Source organism: Tachyglossus aculeatus, chromosome 2 (genome assembly GCF_015852505.1).
Source record: "Tachyglossus aculeatus isolate mTacAcu1 chromosome 2, mTacAcu1.pri, whole genome shotgun sequence".
In the NCBI taxonomy this organism is placed as follows: Eukaryota; Metazoa; Chordata; class Mammalia; order Monotremata; family Tachyglossidae; genus Tachyglossus; species Tachyglossus aculeatus.
Window position 1 is genome coordinate 78,304,058 of NC_052067.1, and position 19,625 is coordinate 78,323,682.

The 19,625-nt window shown below is 51.8% G+C and overlaps 1 protein-coding gene and 1 non-coding gene across 2 annotated transcripts in view; one reads left to right on the plus strand and one right to left on the minus strand.

The window, feature by feature from the left end:
- Positions 1-9,977, minus strand: part of HECA (hdc homolog, cell cycle regulator) — a 64,633-nt gene extending 54,656 nt beyond the window's left edge. Inside the window, exons 1-2 of the mRNA XM_038762402.1 lie at positions 9,847-9,977; positions 9,554-9,617 (exon numbers count right to left, since the gene is read on the minus strand). Of these exons, the coding sequence (XP_038618330.1) occupies positions 9,554-9,617; positions 9,847-9,942 (160 nt within the window). The 5' untranslated portion in view covers positions 9,943-9,977. The remainder of the gene's footprint in view (positions 1-9,553; positions 9,618-9,846) is intronic.
- Positions 9,978-14,318: 4,341 nt separating this feature from the next.
- Positions 14,319-14,391, plus strand: TRNAK-UUU. The gene has a single exon. It is a non-coding gene; the product is annotated as a tRNA-Lys (tRNA).
- The last annotated feature ends 5,234 nt before the right edge of the window (positions 14,392-19,625 follow it).

Sequence of the window (19,625 nt, forward strand, 5' to 3'; positions counted from 1 at the left end):
CAGGAGGATGGGAGATCAGAGAGGAGGCTGATGCAGTAATCCAGTCGGTATAGGATTCCACAGGGCCTCGCTGCTTCCCATGCATACATGGCATTTTTACCATTTGAACTGATACAAACTATGAAAATCCTTTAACCATTTCAGTTACTCACATTTCCTCTCAATCCCTGCAAACAATCTTGAAAATACCAAAAATCTCTGAATGCCAAGGATTTTTTTAAAAAAATTACCATTCCCCTTCCCTAGAGACAGAAAATATAACACCACCTCTATTATTTTATTTCAAATCTACAGGTGTCAGACACACATACTGTATTTTATCGATCAATCAGTCCTATTTATTTGAGCACCAACTATATGCAGAGTAGTGTACTAAGCGCTTGGGAGGGTACAATATAGCAAAGTTGGCAGACATGGTCCCTGCCCACAACGAGTTTACAGTCTAGAGGGGAAGACAGACATTTATATAAATAAGTTACCGGTAGGTACATAAGCGCTATGGGGCTGAGTGGGGGTGAAAAATGGGAGCAAATAATAATAATGATAACATTTATTAAGCACTTACTATGTGCAAAGCACTGTTCTAAGCACTGGAAATTCAAGTGGTGATGAAGAAGGGAGTGGAAGAAGAGGAAATACGGGCTTAGTCAGGGAAGGGCCTCTTGGAGATGTGTCTTCAATAAGGTTTTGAAGGTGGGGAGAGTCAACTGTCTGTTGGATTTGAAGAGGGAGGGTTTTCCAGGCCAGGTGCAGGACAGTGAGAGGTTGGCAGCGAGACAGACGATATCGAGCTACAGTCAGTAGGCTGGCCGGAGAGGAGCCAAGTGTGTGGGTTGGGTTGTAGTAGACGAGCAGCCAAGGTGAGGTAGGAGGGAGCAAGGTGACTGAGTGTTTCAAAGCCGATGGTAAGGAGCTTGTTTTACTTCCTCAATTTTAATCAATTGTAATCCATTACGAACCACAGCTTCCAAGAATCGTTCATTGTGGGCAGAGAATGCGTCTACCAACTCCGTTATACTGATATATCGATCAATCAGTCCTATTTATTTGAGCACTAACTATATGAAGTACTGTACTAAGCGCTTGGGAGAGTACAATATCACAAAGTTGGCAGACATGGTCCCATGTCTGGTCCTATATAACAGACATGGTCTGTTATATTGTACTCTCCTATGAACACAGTAAGCACTCGATAAAGGATAGGTTGATCAACTGGTGTTTCATTTGGATTTTCAGTTATGAAAACTAATTGAACTTTTAACCGAGAAAACTAAAACCTGGCTTGCACAGAAGTCCTTCACCACTGTGTATAAATATATATATAATATATATAAAAGTCCAGTTGATATACTTCAATTGTGGTTTTGAATTTTCATGTGTTTATGCTTCTGCCCCTTGTATTTAAATGTCAGTATTGAAATTTAATTTAAATGTAATTTAACTTAAATGTATTTAAATGCACAGGCCTTTGTTTCTTCACCTGTATTGTTCTTGTTCTTCCTTCTTAACTCCCTAGAGTCTTTCACAGCTCTACAGGTTGCGAAGGAGCAATAAATATTGCTGAAAAACCTGGACTGTGAACCATTTAATGCCCCAGAAATAGTCAGAACATTAGTCTGCAGAAGGGAGTGAACACCAGGGTGATCCAACCAAAGGCCTGGGCAGGGAAGGTATCTTGTGTTTCTGTTGTACAATCAATCAGGGGCATCTACTGAGTGCTTACTGTGTGCAGAGCAATCAATCAATCAATCAATTGTATTTATTGAGCGCTTACTGTGTGCAGAGCACTGTACAAAGCGCTTGGGAAGTACAAGTTGGCAACATATAGAGACGGTCCCTACCCAACAGTGGGCTCACAGTCTAGAAGAGTGGGCGCACAGTCTAGAAGGCCACTGTATTAAATGCTCCAAAGAGAACAACACAATAGAGTTGGGAGACATGATCCATGCCGACAAGGAGCTTACAGTCTCAGGGGGGAGTCAGATATTAAAATTAATTACAGGTAGGGGAAGTGACAGAATATAAAAATAAATACATGAGTGCTGTAGGGGTGGGGTGTCTAAGTGCCTAAGGGTTAGACACCTAAGTGTACAGGTGACACAGAAGAGAGAGCAAATAGGGTGGAGAAATAAGGTTAATCATATAAGGGAGATGTTAAAAACAGGGAGCTGTTATTTTAGAAGAGATCTGAAGTTGGAGAGGGGAGGGCAGTGGTCTGTATCGGGTATGAAGGTGGAGGGAGTTCCCGACCAGAAGGACGACCCGAGCAAGGTGTCAGCGTCCAGAGACGAGACTGTGGCACAGTGAGTAGTACACTGCAATGCAAACATCAAGCACTCAATAAACACTATTTCCAATCCTACTGTGATCTTTGCGTATCTGACATTTACCTCATACTCGGCCCCGTATCACGTATGTACATATCGATAAATTATACATTATTCATTTATATTAATGTCTGTCTCCCCCCTGCCCCCAGATTGTAAACTCATTGTGGACAGTTAATATGTCTACCAATTATGTCCCACTGTACTCACCCAAGCACCTGGTACAGTGTTCTTCACACAGTAGGCACTCACGAGAAGCAGTGTGGCCTACTGGATAGAGCACGGGCCTGGGAGTGAGGGCCTAGGATCTAGTCCTGGCTGTGCCACTTGTCTGCAGTGTAACCTTGGGCGAGTCACTTCACTTCTCTGTGCCTCAATTACCTCATCTGTAAAATGGGGATTAAGATTGTGAGCCCCATTTGGGACAGGACTGTGTCCAGCTGATTACCTTGCATTCATTCATTCATTTGCATGTATTGAGCGCTTACTTTGTGCAGAGCACTGTACTAAGTGCTTGGGAGAGTACAATACAACAATCAACAGACACAGTCCTGCCCACAACAAGTTTATAGTCTAGAGGGGAGGAGACAGACATCTACCCCAGTGCTTTGAACAGAGCCTGACACATGGTAAGCGCTTAACAAATACCATAAAAAATAAATAGCACTGATTTAATGACATATACCATTACCCTTGACTGCTGCACAGGCCACATGTGACCCACTGGGTCACTGAGGTGGCCCATTAATATTTAAACTTGGTCAGCCTCCCTGTCTCCCTGCCCTTTTCAAAATGGTAAAGGGAAATATAAGGGAATATATACCATTCCTCAGCAGCACCACGTCTAATCAATCAATCAACTCTATTTATTGAGCGGGTATTGCGTACAGAGCATTGAACTAAGCGCTTGGGATTGTGGCTCAGTGGAAAGAGCCCAGGCTTTGGAGTCTGAGGTCATGGGTTCAAATCCCAGCTCCGCCACTTGGCAGCTGTGTGACTTTGGGCAAATCACTTAACTTCTCTGTGCCTCACTTACCTCATTTGTAAAATGGTGATTAAGACTGTGAGCCCCCCGTGCGGGACAACCTGATCACCTTGTAACCTCCCCAGCACTTAGAACAGTGCTTTGCACATAGTAAGTGCTTAATAAATGCCATTATTATTATTATTATTATTATTATTATTACTATTGGGAGAGTGCAAACAGTAGTCTGCCAGTACAACAGAGTTGGCAGACGTTCCCTGCCCACCAAGATCTTCATTCTACAGGGGGAAACAGGCATCAGCAATTTATTTTACTGTCTGCATGTAAGTGTTGTGGGGCTGAGGGTAGGGTGAATAGGTGAGACGCAACCTAGTAGATACAGCACGGGCCTGGGACCTGGGTTCTGATCTCAGCTCTGGCACGTGTCTGCTGTGTGACTGGGCAAATCATGTCACTTCTCTGTACCTCATTTACCTCATCTGTAAAACGAGGATTAAGACTGTGAGCCCTATGTGGGAGAGGGACCGTGTCCAACCTGATTAACTTGTATCTAACCCAGCACTTGGTACAGTGTCCGGCACAGAGTAAGTGCTTAACAAATACCATAAAAAATGCAAATAAAATATCAAGCGCTTAAAGGGTACAGATCTATGGGTAGAGGCAAAGCAAAAGGGAGGGGTTATAGGGGAAATGAGGGTTAGTCGGGGAAGGCCTCTTGGAGGAGATGTGATTTTAATAAGGCTTTGAAAGTAGGGAGAGTGGTGGTCTGCTGTATACGAAGGGGGAAGGAGTTCCAGATCAGAGGGAGGACATGGGCAAGGAGTCAGCGGCAAGGCAGACAACACCAAGGTACAGTGAGCACATAGGTGACCATGTGCACGTGTGTCTGCATGTCTACTCCCTGTCCCCATGGGTGTGTCCGTGTCTACCTCGCTGGCCCCGTGTTTTCGTGTGTTTCCAGGTCCTGCACCTTGGGTGTGCGTGCCAGCTCCTTGGTCCCATATGGGTCCACGACTCTCGTTTTCCCCCAGCTGCGTTAAATGAAAAGCTGCCATGCCGGCTGCTGTTCCACGGCACTCTCAGTGCCAGTTTCAGAACCGGCCTGATATTAAGGGATAGAAGCTGAGGGCAAGACGCTGGCGGGAGCAAAGGAGAATCCTCCTACCTCTTACTGCCCATCTTCCTCCTCCTCTGCCCACCGGCAGCCTAAATAGAGAGGACCAACGTGAAGGAGGCAATTCATACTTGGGGCTTCATCACATTACTTCTCTCATCCCTTCCCACCCATTCAGTGCTTAATCTGTGAGGAAAAAGGTCCCGGGGCTCAAGAGATGGTTTACATTGTAAATGAGTAGTGACTTTGAATAGGTGACAGCATCAACAGTAACACTACCAGGGCTATGAGGTGCCGCATCTTAGGCACAAATTAAGCCCTGCACCAATCTCTGGTTTGAGCAACGCTTTGGCTCCTGACATTTAATGAGAAACCAAGAACAACAACAACAAAAAAAAACCCAGCTGAACAGAGAGATTTCAAAGCACCATTTTGAGGACAATAGAATTAATCCCAAAATGAAAACATCTCACCTGGGATGAAGATGCAACATCTATTAACTCACCACCAGAGAAGGAGGATTCCTATCAGAAAAATCAGTTTATCCACTGATGCAAGAGATAGTGGAATATGCACTGTCACTGATCATAGCATTTACAAAGCTATTTAGAAGAAGGTTGGGGGTGGGGGGAGCCGGCTTCCTTTGTCCCTCTTTCGATTGCTACGCTCCAATCCACCGCACTGGAATTGGAAAACAATATTTTTTCTGCTCATCCCATCAGATGAAGGCTACTCCTATAAAGACACCCTGATTACTTTATCCTAGCAAATGGTCCTTGCATCAGGATGACTGAGGACCCGATCGACACCACCCCACCACCCCTACACTCTGCAGACTCTTTCCTAAGGCGTAAAATGGGGGGGGGGGGAAACAGCCAGCCTGGAATTTTGGTATTTTCCAGCAATTGCTCAATTGAGATATGGAGAAAATACTACAGAAAAATAATCTAGGGAATAGATCCCACACGCGGAGTCTGAAATCATCTGGAATAATCCCACATGAGAAATTGAAGTTTACTGCTCAATGACAATTAGAGCAAAAGGTTTTCAGTTTGTCAGACTACCCTAGAGAAGCAGCAGCGAGAAGGGGTTCAAAAACCCGTTGGCAGAGTAACTGAAGACTGCAGAGTCATGAATAATTTACAAGACGGTAAATTTCTCCCAAGAAAACCCATCCTAGAACTCCCGCTTAAACACTGACGCTATTTCAAAATGATGTGGTTCTGAAGAGTTGGGTTTTCTAATGCTGTGCTTCAGTCCTTCACATTAACAAGCATATTCACTGAGTTTTTATGGATTCAAACTGCCAACTGTTTTGAAATTAAATAAACAACCATATCAACAATTATCCTGATTAAGTAACCGGGGCCCTAATACTCTCACCTTATCCTCTTGATGGACAAAAGCCCAATGACACTCCAATTTTCACACTAACAGGAGCTGCACAGCTAACGGTTACTTTTTCAAAAGACTTAAGAATGCTCTTTTAAAAAAAAAAAAAATCACCTGAACCCAGAAAGAGCCATGCTGCACATCAAGTCATTCATTCATTCAATCGTATTTATTGGGTGCTTACTGTGTGCACAGCACTGTATTAAGCGCTAAGGAAAGTACAATATAGCAACAGAGACAATCCACGTCCACAATGAGCTCACAATCTAGAGCAAAGGCCAGCTGCTCCTTCAGAAACTAGTTTTCCTTCACAAAACATAAAGAAGGAAGAGGGAAGAGAAGGAAGAAGAAGGAAGAAGAAACAAGCATGTCATGGGCCTTAGACTGTGAGCCCACTGTTGGGTAGGGACTGTCTCTATATGTTGCCAACTTGTACTTCCCAAGCGCTTAGTACAGTGCTCTGCACACAGTAAGCGCTCAATAAATATGATTGATGATGATTGATGAGGTCATGGGTTCAAATCCCGGCTCTGCCACACGTCAGCTGTGTGACTTTGGGCAAGTCACTTCACTTCTCTGGGCCTCAGTTCCCTCATCTGTAAAGTGGGGATTAAGACTGTGAGCCCCCCGTGGGACAACCCGATCACCTTGTAACCTTCCCAGAGCTTAGAACAGTGTTTTGCACATAGTAAGTGCTTCGTAAATGCCATCTTCATTATTATTATTGTTAAAGAAGGAAGAGAAGAGAAGGAAGGAAAGAAGAACAGAAGGGAGAAGGAAGATGGGAAGGAATGAAAAGGAAGAAGGAAAGAGGAAGAGAAGGAATTATTAGGAAGGAGGATGAAGAGAAGGAATGAGAAGGAAGGAAGACAAGCAAGGAGAAAGAAGAAGGAAGGAAAAAGAGGAAAAGAAGGAATGAGAAGGAGGGAGGAGAAGAAGAAAGAGAAGGGAGGGAAAGTGGCAGTTGTTCCCCGCTCCCTGGCCTGCTCCTGTCATTCTCCTGGACTTGGGGACCAGCCCCGGCTCTGCGGGCGGGCAGAGGGGCAGGGGGGCAGGCGGGCAAGCTGGTGGGCAGGGGGGCAGCGCGGGAGGAAAGGCTGCACGGACCCCCGGGACAGCGTGGCTCAATGGAAAGAGCCTGGGCTTGGGAGTCAGAGGTCATGGGTTCAAATCCCGGCTCCGCCATTTGTCAGCTGGGTGACCTCGGGTAAGTCACTTCACTTCTCAGCGTGGCTCAGTGGAAAGAACCCGGGCTTTGGAGTCTGAGGTCACGGGTTCAAATCCCAGCTCCGCCACTTGTCAGCTGGGTGACCTCAGGCAAGTCACTTCACTTCTCAGCCTGGCTCGGTGGAAAGAGCCCGGGCTTTGGAGTCTGAGGTCATGGGTTCAAATCCCAGCTCCGCCAACTGTCAGCTGTGTGACTTTGGGCAAGTCACTTCACTGGGCCTCAGTTCCCTCAACTGTAAAATGGGGATTCAGCCTGTGAGCCCCCGTGGGACAACCTGATCACCTTGTAACCTCCCCAGCGCTTAGAACAGTGCTTGGCACATAGTAAGCGCTTACTAGATGCCATTATTATTATTATTATTATTATTATTATTATTCTCTGGGCCTCAGTGACCTCATCTGGAAAATGGGGATTAAGACTGTGGGCCCTACGTGGGACAACTTGCTTACCTTGTATCCCCCCACGGCGCCTAGAACAGTGCACACAGTAAGCGCTTACTAGATGCCATTATTATTATTATTATTATTATTATTATTACTACTACTATCTGGGCCTCAGTGACCTCATCTGTAAAATGGGGATTAAGACTGTGGGCTCCACGTGGGACAACCTGCTTACCTTGTATCCCCCCCAGCGCCTAGAACAGTGCACATAGTAAGCGCTTAATAGATGCCATTATTATTATTATTCTCTGGGCCTCAGTGACCTCATCTGGAAAATAGGGATTAAGACTGTGGGCCCCACGTGGGACAACCTGATCACCTTATAACCTCCCCAGCGCTTAGAACAGTGCTTGGCACATAGTAAGCGCTTAACAGATGCCATTATTATTATTATTATTATTATTCTCTGGGCCTCAGTGACCTCATCTGGAAAACGGGGATTAAGACTGTGGGCCCCACGTGGGACAACCTGCTTACCTCGTATCCCCCCTCGGCGCCTAGAACAGCGCACACAGTAAGCGCTTACCAAATGCCAATATTTTTCTGATGATTATCCGGGCCCAGCCGGGCCAGGCGGCATGTGTCAGCAGGCCCCAGGCGCCGGGCGAGCTGCCCGCAGGGCCAAGAGGCTGCAGGAGGGAGAAATCGACATTTCCCCTCCAAGCAGGGGAGGGAGGGAGGGCAGCGGGGAGAGGAAGGGGACCACTTTCAGACTCAATCATTCAAACAATCGTATTTATTGAGCGCTTACTGTGTGCAGAGCACTGCCTGGGGCACGGGCGCCACATCACACCCCGCAGGGCCGGGCCGGGCCAAGCCAAGGGGAAGCGTTGCCTCATTCATATGTGATGCCAATATGTGATGCCAATTTGTACTTCCCAAGCGCTTAGTACAGTGCTCTGCACATGGTAAGCGCTCAATAAATACGATTGATTGATTGATTCATCCATTCACTCAATCGCACTTATTGAGCGCTTACTGTGTGCAGAGCACTGTACTAGGCGCTTGGGAAGTACAAGTTGGCAACGTAGAGAGACGGTCCCTACCCAACAGCGGGCTCCCGCCCACGTCCCCCGGGCAAACGGGCGGGACGCGAGGTTTCCCGGGGTGCCCAGCCCCGGCTCGTCGAGCCTCGGCCTGCCCAGCCCCGGCCTGCCCAGGCTCGGGGTGCCCAACCCCGACTCGCCCAGCCCCGGGGTGTCCAACCCCGGCCTGCCCAGCCCCGACTCGCCCAGGCCCGGGATGCCCAGCCACGGCTCGGCCAGGCCCGGGATGCCCAGATCCGGGTGCCCAGCCCTGACTCGACCAGGCCGGGGATACCCAGGCCCGGGGGCCCAGCCCTGACTGGCCCAGGCCCGGGATGCCCAGATCCGGGTGCCCAGCCCTGACTCGCCCAGGCCGGGGATGCCCAGGCCCGGGTGCCCAGCCCTCACTGGACCAGGCCCGGGTGCCCAGCCCTGACCGGCCCAGGCCCGGGATGCCCAGGCCCGGGTGCCCAGCCCTGACTGGCCCAGGCCCGGGATGCCCAGGCCCGGGTGCCCAGCCCTGACTCGCCCAGGCCCGGGGTGCCCAGGCCCGGGATACCCAGGCCCGGGGTGCCCAGCCACGGGATACCCAGGCCCGGGGTGCCCAGCCACGGCTCGCCCAGGCCCGGGATGCCCAGCCCTGATTCGCCCAGGCCCGGGGTGCCCAGGCCCGGGATGCCCAGCCCTGATTCGCCCAGGCCCGGGATGCCCAGCCCTGACTCGCCCAGGCCCGGGGTGCCCAGGCCCGGGATACCCAGGCCCGGGGTGCCCAGCCACGGGATACCCAGCCCCGGGGTGCCCAGCCACGGCTCGCCCAGGCCCGGGATGCCCAGCCCTGATTCGCCCAGGCCCGGGGTCCCCAGCCACGGCTCGCCCAGGCCCGGGATGCCCAGCCCCGACTCGCCCAGCCCCGAGATGCCCAGCCCCGACTCGCCCAGCCCCGACTCGCCCAGGTCCGCGATGCCCAGGCCCGGCTCCCCGAGTCCCGGGACGCCCAGGCCCGCCCCGCCGAGTCCCGGGACGCCCATCCCCGGCTTACCGCTCTTGGTGTCGCTGCTGGGGGCGTTGGCGTTGGGCACCGATCCCCCGGCGCCCGCCGCTCCTCCTCCCCCTCCTCCTCCTCCTCCTCCAACCGCTCCTCCTCCTCCTCCTCCTCCTCCTCCGGCGGCGGCGGCGGGCAGCCCGGCTCCCGCTCCCGCGGCCGTGCCCGTGCCCGTGCCCGTGCCGGGGCCTCCCAGGGCCGGCCCGGCCCCCGCCGCGGCCCCGGCCCCCGCCGCCGCCCCGGCCCCGGCCCCGGCCCCCGGGCCCGCCGAGCCCCCCCGCCGCCCCGGCCCCGGCCCCGGCCCCGGCTCCATTTTCCTGCTCGTCCCCGCTGCTGTTGGCGCGCTTGTTTTTGCGGCCGCCTTTGCCGGCTTTGGGGTTGGGCATGTCGGCTGCGGGGCTCCTGCGGGGCTCCTGCGGGGCTCCTGCGGGGCTCCTGCGGGGCGGCTCGGGGCCGCTGCGGGCTGCCCGCTCCGGTGCCCCCGGCTTCAGCCACGGAGGCTCCCCCGGGCCCGCCTGCTCATGCCCGCGGCCGGGGTCGGCCCGCTCCCTCTCTCCCGGGCCCTAGTCACGCTTCCCGGCCCGCACCCAGCCCTCCGGAGGCGGCGGCGGGAGGAGCGGGAGGAGGAGGGGGAGGGGGAGGGGGAGGAGGAGGAGGGGGAGGGGGAGCGGGAGGGGCGGGGCCCGGCCCGGCCGGTGGGGAAAGGCGGGTCGCCCCCTTGTTTTGATTCTCCGCTCCGGCCGGCGCCGTCCCCGCCTCCCGCCTGTGACGTCACGGACGGGCCGCGCCCCCTCCCGGCCCGCCCCGTGACGTCACAGACAGGCCGCGCCCCTCGCCTTTCTCCCCCGACCCGCCCCGTGACGTCAGGACGAGCCGCGCCCCTCCCTCCCCCCGTCCCGCCCCGTGACGTCACGGACAGGTCGCGCCCCCCGCCTTTCTCCCCCTTCCTCCGGTCCTCCTCGTGACGTCAGGACTGGGCTTCAAGGCTGTCCATCTCCTCGCCCCCTCCTCCCTCCTCTCCCTCCCCTCCCTCCCCTCCCTCCCCTCCCTCCCCTCCTAATCTCCTCCCCGTGCCTCGTTCTCGCCTGTCCCGCCGTCGACCCCCGGGCCTGGAATGCCCTCCCTCTTCCTCCCTTCAAGGCCCTGCTGAGAGCTCACCTCCTCCAGGAGGCCTTCCCAGACTGAGCCCCTTCCTTCCTCTCCCCCTCGTCCCCCTCTCCCCCCCATCTTACCTCCTTCCCTTCCCCACAGCACCTGTATATATGTATATATGTTTGTACTTATTTATTACTCTATTTATTTATTTATTTTACTTGTACCTATCTATTCTATTTATTTTATTTTCTTAGTATGTTTGGTTTTGTTCTCTGTCTCCCCCTTCTAGACTGTGAGCCCGCTGTTGGGTAGGGACTGTCTCTACGTGTTGCCAACTTGTACTTCCCAAGCGCTTAGTCCAGTGCTCTGCACACAGTAAGCGCTCAATAAATACGATTGATTGATGATTGATTGATTGATTGACGAACTGCGCTCCTCCCTCCCTCCCTCCCTCCCGCGGCACGCCCCGCGACGTCACGGAGGGCTGTGTTCCCCTCCTTTCCCTCCTCGTGACGTCACGGACGGGCTGCGCCCGCTCCTCCCCCCGGCCCTCCTCGTGACGTCACGGACGGGCTGTGTCCCCCCTTCCCTCCTCGTGACGTCACAGACGGGCTGCGCCCGCTCCTCCCCCCCCACCCCGCCTCGTGACGTCACGGACGACCCTGCGCCCCCACCTTCCTCCCCGGCCTGCCTCCTGACTTCACGGACGGGCTACGCTCCCCTCCCGCCAGCACACCTAGTGACGTCAGGACGAGCTGCGCTCCTCCCTTCCCCCCCGGCCCTCCCGGTGACGTCACGGACGAGCTGCGCTCCCCCTCCTTTCCCTCCCCCCCGGCCCGCCTCGTGACGTCACGGGCGGCCTGCGGCCCCCCCGGCCCGCCTCGTGACGTCACGGACGGGCTGCGCTGCCCCTCCTTTCTCTCTCCCCCGGCCCTCCCGGTGACGTCGCGGGGGGGCTGCGCCCCCCTCTTTCCCTCCCCTCAGCCCGCCTCGTGACGTCACGGACGGCCTGCGCCTCCCTCCCTCGGCCCGTGACGTCACGGACGGGCTGCGCCCCCTTTCCCTCCTCCTCGTGCCGTCACGTGCTTCCTGCGTCTCCCCCAGGCCCGTGACGTCACGGACGAGCTGCTCCCCCTCCTTTCCCTCCCCCCGGCCCTACTCCTGACGTCACGGACGGCCTGCATCTCCCATGCCCGGGCCCGGCCCGTGACGTCACGGACGTGCTGCGGCCCCCTACTTTCTCTTCCTCCCCCCGGCCCGCCTCGTGACGTCACGGACGGGCTGCGTTTCTCCCTCCCTGTTTCCCTCCCCCCGACCCGCCCCGTGACGTCACGGATGGGCTGCGCCTCCGGCCCGCCTCGTGACGTCAGGACGAGCTGAGCACCTCCCTTCCCCCCCCCCGGCCCTCCCGGTGACGTCACGGACGGGCTGCGCTCCCCCTCCTTTCCCTCTCCCCCGGCCCGCCTCGTGACGTCACGGGCGGCCTGCGCCCCCTTTCCCTTCCCCCGGCCCGCCTCGTGACGTCACGGACGGGCTGCACCCCCTTTCCCTTCTCCCGGCCCGCCTCGTGACGTCACGGACGGCCTGCGTCTCCCGCCTCCGGCCCGCCTCGTGACGTCACGGACGGACTGCGCCCCCTCAATCAGTCAATCAATCAATCAATCAATCGTATTTATTGAGCACTTGCTGTGTGCAGAGCACTGTACTAAGCGCTTGGGAAGTACAAGTTGGCAACATATAGAGACAGTCCCTACCCAACAGTGGGCTCACAGTCTAAAAGTCGTTTCTCTCCCCCGGGGGTCCGCCTCGTGACGTCACAGACAGCCTGAGGCCTTCCCTCCTTTCCCTCCTCCATCCTGCCTCCTGATGTCACAGACAGGCTGCGCTTCTCCCTCCCTCCCTCTTTCCCTCCCCCGGCCTGCCCCCGTGACGTCACCCTCGCGCCCACAAAGGGGGCATCGCCAGCCCAGCTGGCCACCTTTGCCCTGGCTCCTCCATCGAGTCCGTGCCTGGTGCTTCCCGCTACTTGCCAAGCGCTCAGTCCATTCATTCAATAGAATTTATTGAGCGCTTACTGTGTGCAGAGCACTTGTGCTCTGCACACAGTAAGCGCTCAATAAATACGATTGAATGATTAAGACCGTGGCACGATATCTGTTGGGTAGGGATTGTCTCTGTTATTGAATTGTAGTAATAATAATTACTATTATTATTACAGTATTTGTTAAGTGCTTACTATGTGCCCAGCACTGTTCTAAGCGCTGCGGGGGATACAAGGTCATCAGGTTGTCCCACAGGGGCCTCACAGTCATCATCCCCATTTTACAGATGAGGGAACTGAGGCCCAGAGAAGTGAAGTGATTTGCCCAAAGTCACACAACTGACAAGTGGCAGAGGCGGGATTAGAACGCATGACCTCTGACTCCCAAGCCCGGGCTCTTTCCGCTGAGCCACGCTACTTCTCTATTTTTGTGGGGTATTTTTGTTGTTAGATATTTGTTGGGTAGGGATTGTTTCTATCTGTTACCGAATTGTACTTTCCAAGCACTTAGTACAGTGCTCTGCACATAGTAAGCGCTCGCTAAATACGATTTAATGTATTCAGTCAGTCGTATTTATTGAGCGCTGACTGTGTGCAGAGCACTGTACTAAGCGCTTGGGAAGTACAAGTTGGCAACATAGAGAGACAACGAGCTCACAGTCTAAATGAATGGACAAAACCTGGTCTAGATAAGATTGGCCACCCCTTTGCCCTCCCCGAGCCCCCATGGTTTTATTCCACACGGCTGCCCTCATCTTTTTTTTCCGGGGTAGAAGCCAGGCTCAACAGACCCAAGCAGTGTGGCCTAGTGGAGAAAGCAGGTTGCTGGCAGTCGGAAGGACCTGGGTTCTAATTCTGGCTCTGCCGCTTATCTGCTGTGTGACCTTAGGCAAGTCACTGCACTTTTCTATGCCTCAGTTCCCTCATCTGTGAAACGGGGATAAAGTGTCCATGTGGGACAGGGGCTGAGTCCAACCCGATTTGCTCATATTCACCCCAGCGCTAAGTACCATGCCTGGCACATAGCTCTTAACAAATACTAGTAATAATAATAATTACGGTATTTGTTAAGCGCCTACTGTGTGCGAAGTACTGTTCCAAGCACTGGGGTAGATGCAAGTTATCAGAATGGACTCAGTTCCTATTCCACATGGGGCTCACACTCTTAATCCCCATTTTACAGGTGAGGGAACTGAGGCCCAGAGAAGTTAACTGACTGGCCCGAGTTCACACAGCAGATTTGTGGTGGAGCCGGCATTAGAACTCAGGTCCTTCAGACTCCCAGGCCTGTGCTTTATCCACTAAGCCACGCTGCTTCAATTAGTAGTTGTAATAATAGTAATTATCATTATTAATTATCACCAGTATTATTAATTATTACAGCATGCTTCGTGCCCACCCTCCATCACCCTCCTAGGCCTGACAAACAGCACAAACATTGTCAGAACCTAGATTAGTTACCCAGCTCCAAGGAAGTACCCCGATTTTAAGGATTATGTGGAGAGATTATGTGAAGCGCTTAGTACAGTGCTCTGCACACAGTAAGCGCTCAATAAATACGATTGATGATGAGAGACTGATTATTGGGAAGCAGTTTGACCTAGTGGAAAGAGCACAGCCCCAAGAGCCCAGATAGCTCGGTTGATAGAGCGTCAGACTTTTAATCTGAGGGTCCAGGGTTCAAGTCCCTGTTCAGGCACGATGTGTTTTTTTCTTTTAGACTGTGAGCCCACTGTTGGGTAGGGACTGTCTCTATATGTTGCCAACTTGTACTTCCCAAGCGCTTAGTACAGTGCCCTGCACACAGTAAGTGCTCAATAAATACGATTGATTGATTGATTGCAGGCTCTAATTCCTGCCCTGCCTCTTGTCTGCTGTGTGACCTTAGGCAACTTCTCTGTGTCCCAGTTTCCTCAACTGTAAGAATGGGGTTAAATACCTGCTCTCCCTCCGTCCCAAGGTGACCCCGGGGTACCGGCCATCTCAAGGTCAAATGCTATCTCGTGACCGCCTGAACCAGCAGGCGGGATTTGGAAGTGAGGGTGGGATACCGCCCCCGCAACCAAAACTGCTAGATTGACAGCCCAAGCCGGGAATACAGAAGGTGTCCCTCGCCCCCGTGCCTATCAAATTAGGTATGGAAGAGGGGGGAGGGCAGAGATTGGATAAACTGAGGCCAGAAGCTGGAATGGCCTAGGAGCAAAGGTGATAAATACCTGTGGCCTCTGACTCTGATCCTCAGGGGCAGAGCACCAAAACACACAGCAGCCGGAGGAGGAGCAGCCGCTGCCCATGTGTCTTTCTCTGCCCAAAAGGCCAGATGCCCGCTGTGCAACCAGAACCAACCCACTGAGGCAAGGGCCGCGGGACGGGTGAGTGTCTCGTGGGTGGGACCCAGGTGCCCCGCTGCTGATGGGGATCGTGAGTGGATTCCTCCCATGTAGGGAGAGCACACGTGGTGAGAGCTAGCCGCCCACCACGTGCGTGGGTAACGTAATGAATTCCTCCCATGTGGGAAAGTAAGTGGATTCTTCCCGAGTGGGAAGTGCACACGGGTGAGAGCTAGCCGCCTCACCCACGCGCGATTAACGGATGATTGTGTTCCTCCCGTTAGGGAAGCTCGGATATTGCTAATTGATTGCATTCCTCCCGAAAGGGAAGCTCAATCCATTGCGCCTAAACAACTAAATAATTCAATTCGCCTCCCGGAATAAATTTTGTATAAAACTCAGGCTTTCCATCCCTGGGCTCTTTCTCTCTCTCTCTCGCCTCGCCGATTACTGAACGAACCCATCCCCGGATGAAGGGTGACACCCTCCCTGTTAGATTGTGAGTCCCCTGTGAGGCTGGTACGGGGTCCCCTCTGCCAGCACTACCCCACGTTTGGCCCAGAATAAGCACCTAATAGATACCACAATCTGTTAATCAATCAATCAATCGTGTTTATTGAGCGCTTACTGTGTGCAGAGCACTGTATTACTTTTATTATTATTATTATTATTAATGGGTGAGTGTGCACCCATCAATAATATTGGGCATGAGCTGCAGAGCACTGGTGGTGCAAATCTAGGTATCAGGACAATCTCATCCACCTAAAGGTAATTTTGCCCAACAAAAGTATTATTTCTCCATCCTTATTGACACTCATGCCCATTGTCCTCGCCAGCTGTTCCAGAAGTATAACTCCCTCCTCAAACCTGCTGCCCCCCTGCTTCCCTCATCTCTTGTCCCTCTAGACTGTAAGCCTATGGTGGGCAGGGAATGTGTCTGTTTATTGTTTTATTGTACTCTCCCAAGCACCTAGTACAATGCTTTGCACACAGTAAGTTTTCAGTAAATATGATTGAATGAATGATTTGGCTACCTGCTCTAGTCAAAAAATTGAAACTCTCAGGCATGATCTCCCTAAAATCTCCCCTGGTCCTCTCCAGTCCCTCCCTCCTCCTGCCCCTTCTTCAACTCTCCCATCTTTCCGAGTAGGATCGCGAGCGATCTCCTGCCTTCTCTCAAAGTCATCTCTTTGCACCTTATAATAATAATAATAATGATGGCATTTATTAAGTGCTCTCTATGTGCAAAGCACTGTTCTAAGTGCTGGGAAGGTTACAAGGTGATCAGGTTGTCCCTTGGGGGGCTCACAGTCTTAATCCCCGTTTTACAGATGAGGGAACTGAGGCACAGAGAAGTTAAGTGACTTGCCCAAAGTCACACAGCTGACAATTGGGGGAGCTGGGATTTGAAAGCAGACTCATATTTTATCCTACATTCTAGACATCTCCACTTGGATGTCCTGCCACCATCTCAAACTTAACATGGCCAAAACAGAACTCCTGATCTGCCCTCCCAAATCCTGCCCTCCCCTTGCTTTTCCCATCAGTGTAGACATCACTACCATTCTTCCTGTCTCACAGGCCCGTAACCTTGGTATTATCCTCGACTCATCTCTCATTCGACCCACATATTCAATCTAACACTAAATCCCATTGGTTCGACCTTCACGTCATTGCTAAAATCCATCTTTTCCCCTCCATCCCAACTGCTATCCAATGATTGCCATCCAATCATTTATCCTACCCCACCTTAATTACTGTGTCAGCCTCCTTGCTGACTTCCCTGCCTCCTGTCTCTCCCCACTCTGGCCCATAGTTCATTCTGTTGCCCAGATCGGTTTTCTTCAAAACCATCAATCCATGTTTCTCAACTCCTCGGGAACCTCCAGTGGTTGCCCATCCATCGCCACGTAAAATAGAACCTCCTTACCTTGGTTTTAAAGCACTCTATCACCTTGCCCTACCTCACCTCGCTACTCTCCTATTACAACCCAACCCTCACACTTTGGTATCCTAATGCCATCCAACCCACTGTACCTCGATCTTGCCCCCGATCTCTCCCCGACATAGTGCTTCTGGCCTGGAATGCACACCCTCGTCATATCTGACTCTCTCCACCTTCAAAGCCTTATTTGAAAGCCCATCTCCTCCAAGAGGTGTTCCCTGACTAAGCCCTCATTTTCTCTTCTCCTTCTCCCTTTTGTGTTGCACTTGCACTTGGATTTGCTCCCTTTATTTTCACCTCCCTCAGCCCCACAGCACTTATGTTCCTGTCCATAAATTTATTTATTTATATTAATGTCTGTCCCCGCTTCTAAACTCACTGTGGGCAGGGATCGTGTCTACCAACTCTGTTACATTGTTATATTGTACTCTCCCAAGTGCTTCATATAGTTCCCTGCACACAGTAATAATACTAATACTAATACTAATACTAATAATAATAATAATAAGCGGCAGCGTGGCTCAGTGGAAAGAGCCCGGGTTTTGGAGTCAGAGGTCATGGGTTCAAATCCCGGCTCCACCAATTGTCAGCTGTGTGACTTTGGGCAAGTCACTTAACTTCTCTGGGCCTCAGTTCCCTCATCTGTAAAATGGGGATTAAGACTGTGAGCCCCCTGTGGGACAACCTGATCACCTTGTAACCTCCCCAGCACTTAGAACAGTGCTTTACACACAGTAAGCGCTTAATAAATGTCATTATTATTATTATTATTATGGCATTTGTTAAGCATTTACCATGTGCAAAGCACTGTTCTAAGCGCTGGGGATGATACAAGGTGATAAGATTGTCCCACGTGAGGCTCACAGTCTTCATCCCCATTTTACAGATGAGGTAACTGAGGCCCAGAGGAGTTGTGACTTGCCCAAAGTCACACAGCTGGCAATTGGCGGAGCCAGGATTTGAACCCATGACCTCTGACTCCCAAGCCCAGGCTCTTTCCATTGAGCCATGCTGCTTCTCTCTAAGCACTCAGTAAGCACTCAATAAATACAACTGATCAATTGTTTTGTTTTTTTGGCGGTGGGGGGAGGGTTTGGTATTTCTTAAATGCTTACTTTATGCCAGGTACCGTACTGAGTACTGGGGTAGATGCAAGCTAATTAGGTTGGACACAGTCCATAGCCCACATGGGACTCCCAGTTTTAATCCCCATTTTACAGATGAGGTAACTGAGGCAAGGAGAAGTGAAGTGACTTGCCCAAGGTCACAGAGCAGACAAGTGGCTGAGCCGGGATTAGAACCCAGTTCCTTCTGACTCCCAAGCCTATATTCTATCCACTAGGCCACGCTGCTTCCCAGCCCTCCACAGTCAACTCTCTTAACAAACTACCGGAAGAACAGACTCATTTGCAAAACATTTTTTAAGTGTTTTTGTCTCTATGTGATTCTGAAACAAATTGAGGCTATTTCAGGGAAATACATTTTCAGATTCATATACCCAATTCTAGGGCCCCCTAAGGTTTACTGTTTTGATTGAAATGAGAGCTTACTGCTCTGATTTTTTTTTTTTTCATTTTAGGAGAATTTGTTTCAGCCTGTTTCTCAGATCTGCTTTCTTTGTGGGGTGGATCAGTGGGAAGCAAAGATGAGTGTGGGCAGGGAATATGTTATATTGTTATACTGTACCATCGCAAGTGCTTCGTACGTTGCTCTGCCCACAGTAAGCGATGACACGCAAATTCGTGAAGCGTTCTATATTTTTATTAATTTGTATTGACGTCTGTCTCCCCCACTCCAGACTGTGAGCCTGTCGTGGGCAGGGAATGTCACTGTTTACTGTTGTGTTGTACTTTCCCAAGCCCTTAGTACAGGGTTCTGCGCACAGTAAGCACTCAATAAATACGATTGAATGATTGACTGACTGAGTAGAGGGGAGGGGAAAGAGACTCAGGGAAACAGGTCAGCCAAGGGCTTGGGAATCCACTGACAAAATAAAGCACGGAGGCCGCCAGAGTTAACTCTCTCAGTGTTATGAACATACCTCAGGACACTCCTAGGAGCAGTGTGGTCTAATGTCAAGATCATGGAGCTGGGAGTCAGAGGACCGTGATTCTAATTCTGGCTCTACCACCTGCCCGCTGTAACCGTGGGCAAGTCACTTAACGTCCCTTTCCCTCAGTTTCCTTATCTGTACAATGGAGATTAAATATCTGTTCTCCTTCCTACCTAGTCTGTGAGTCAGATGAGGGTCAGGGACTATGTCTGACCTGATTATCTTGTATCTGTCCTAGAGCTCAGTATAATAATGATGGCATTTGTTAAGCACTTGATATGTGCAAAGCCCTGTTCTAAATGCTTGGAATTAATTGCTAATTGCTCCCTCTGCCCACCCACCAAGCTAGCTCTCTTCCTCCCTTCAAGGCCCTACTGAGAGCTCACCTCCTCCAGGAGGCCTTCCCAGACTGAGCCCCTTCCTTCCTCTCCCCTTCGTCGCCCTCTCCATCCCCCCATCTTACCTCCTTCCCTTCCCCACAGCACCTGTATATATGTATATATGTTTGTACATATTTATTACTCTATTTATTTATTTATTTATTTTACTTGTACATATCTATTCTATTTATTTTGTTTTGTTAGTATGTTTGGTTTTGTTCTCTG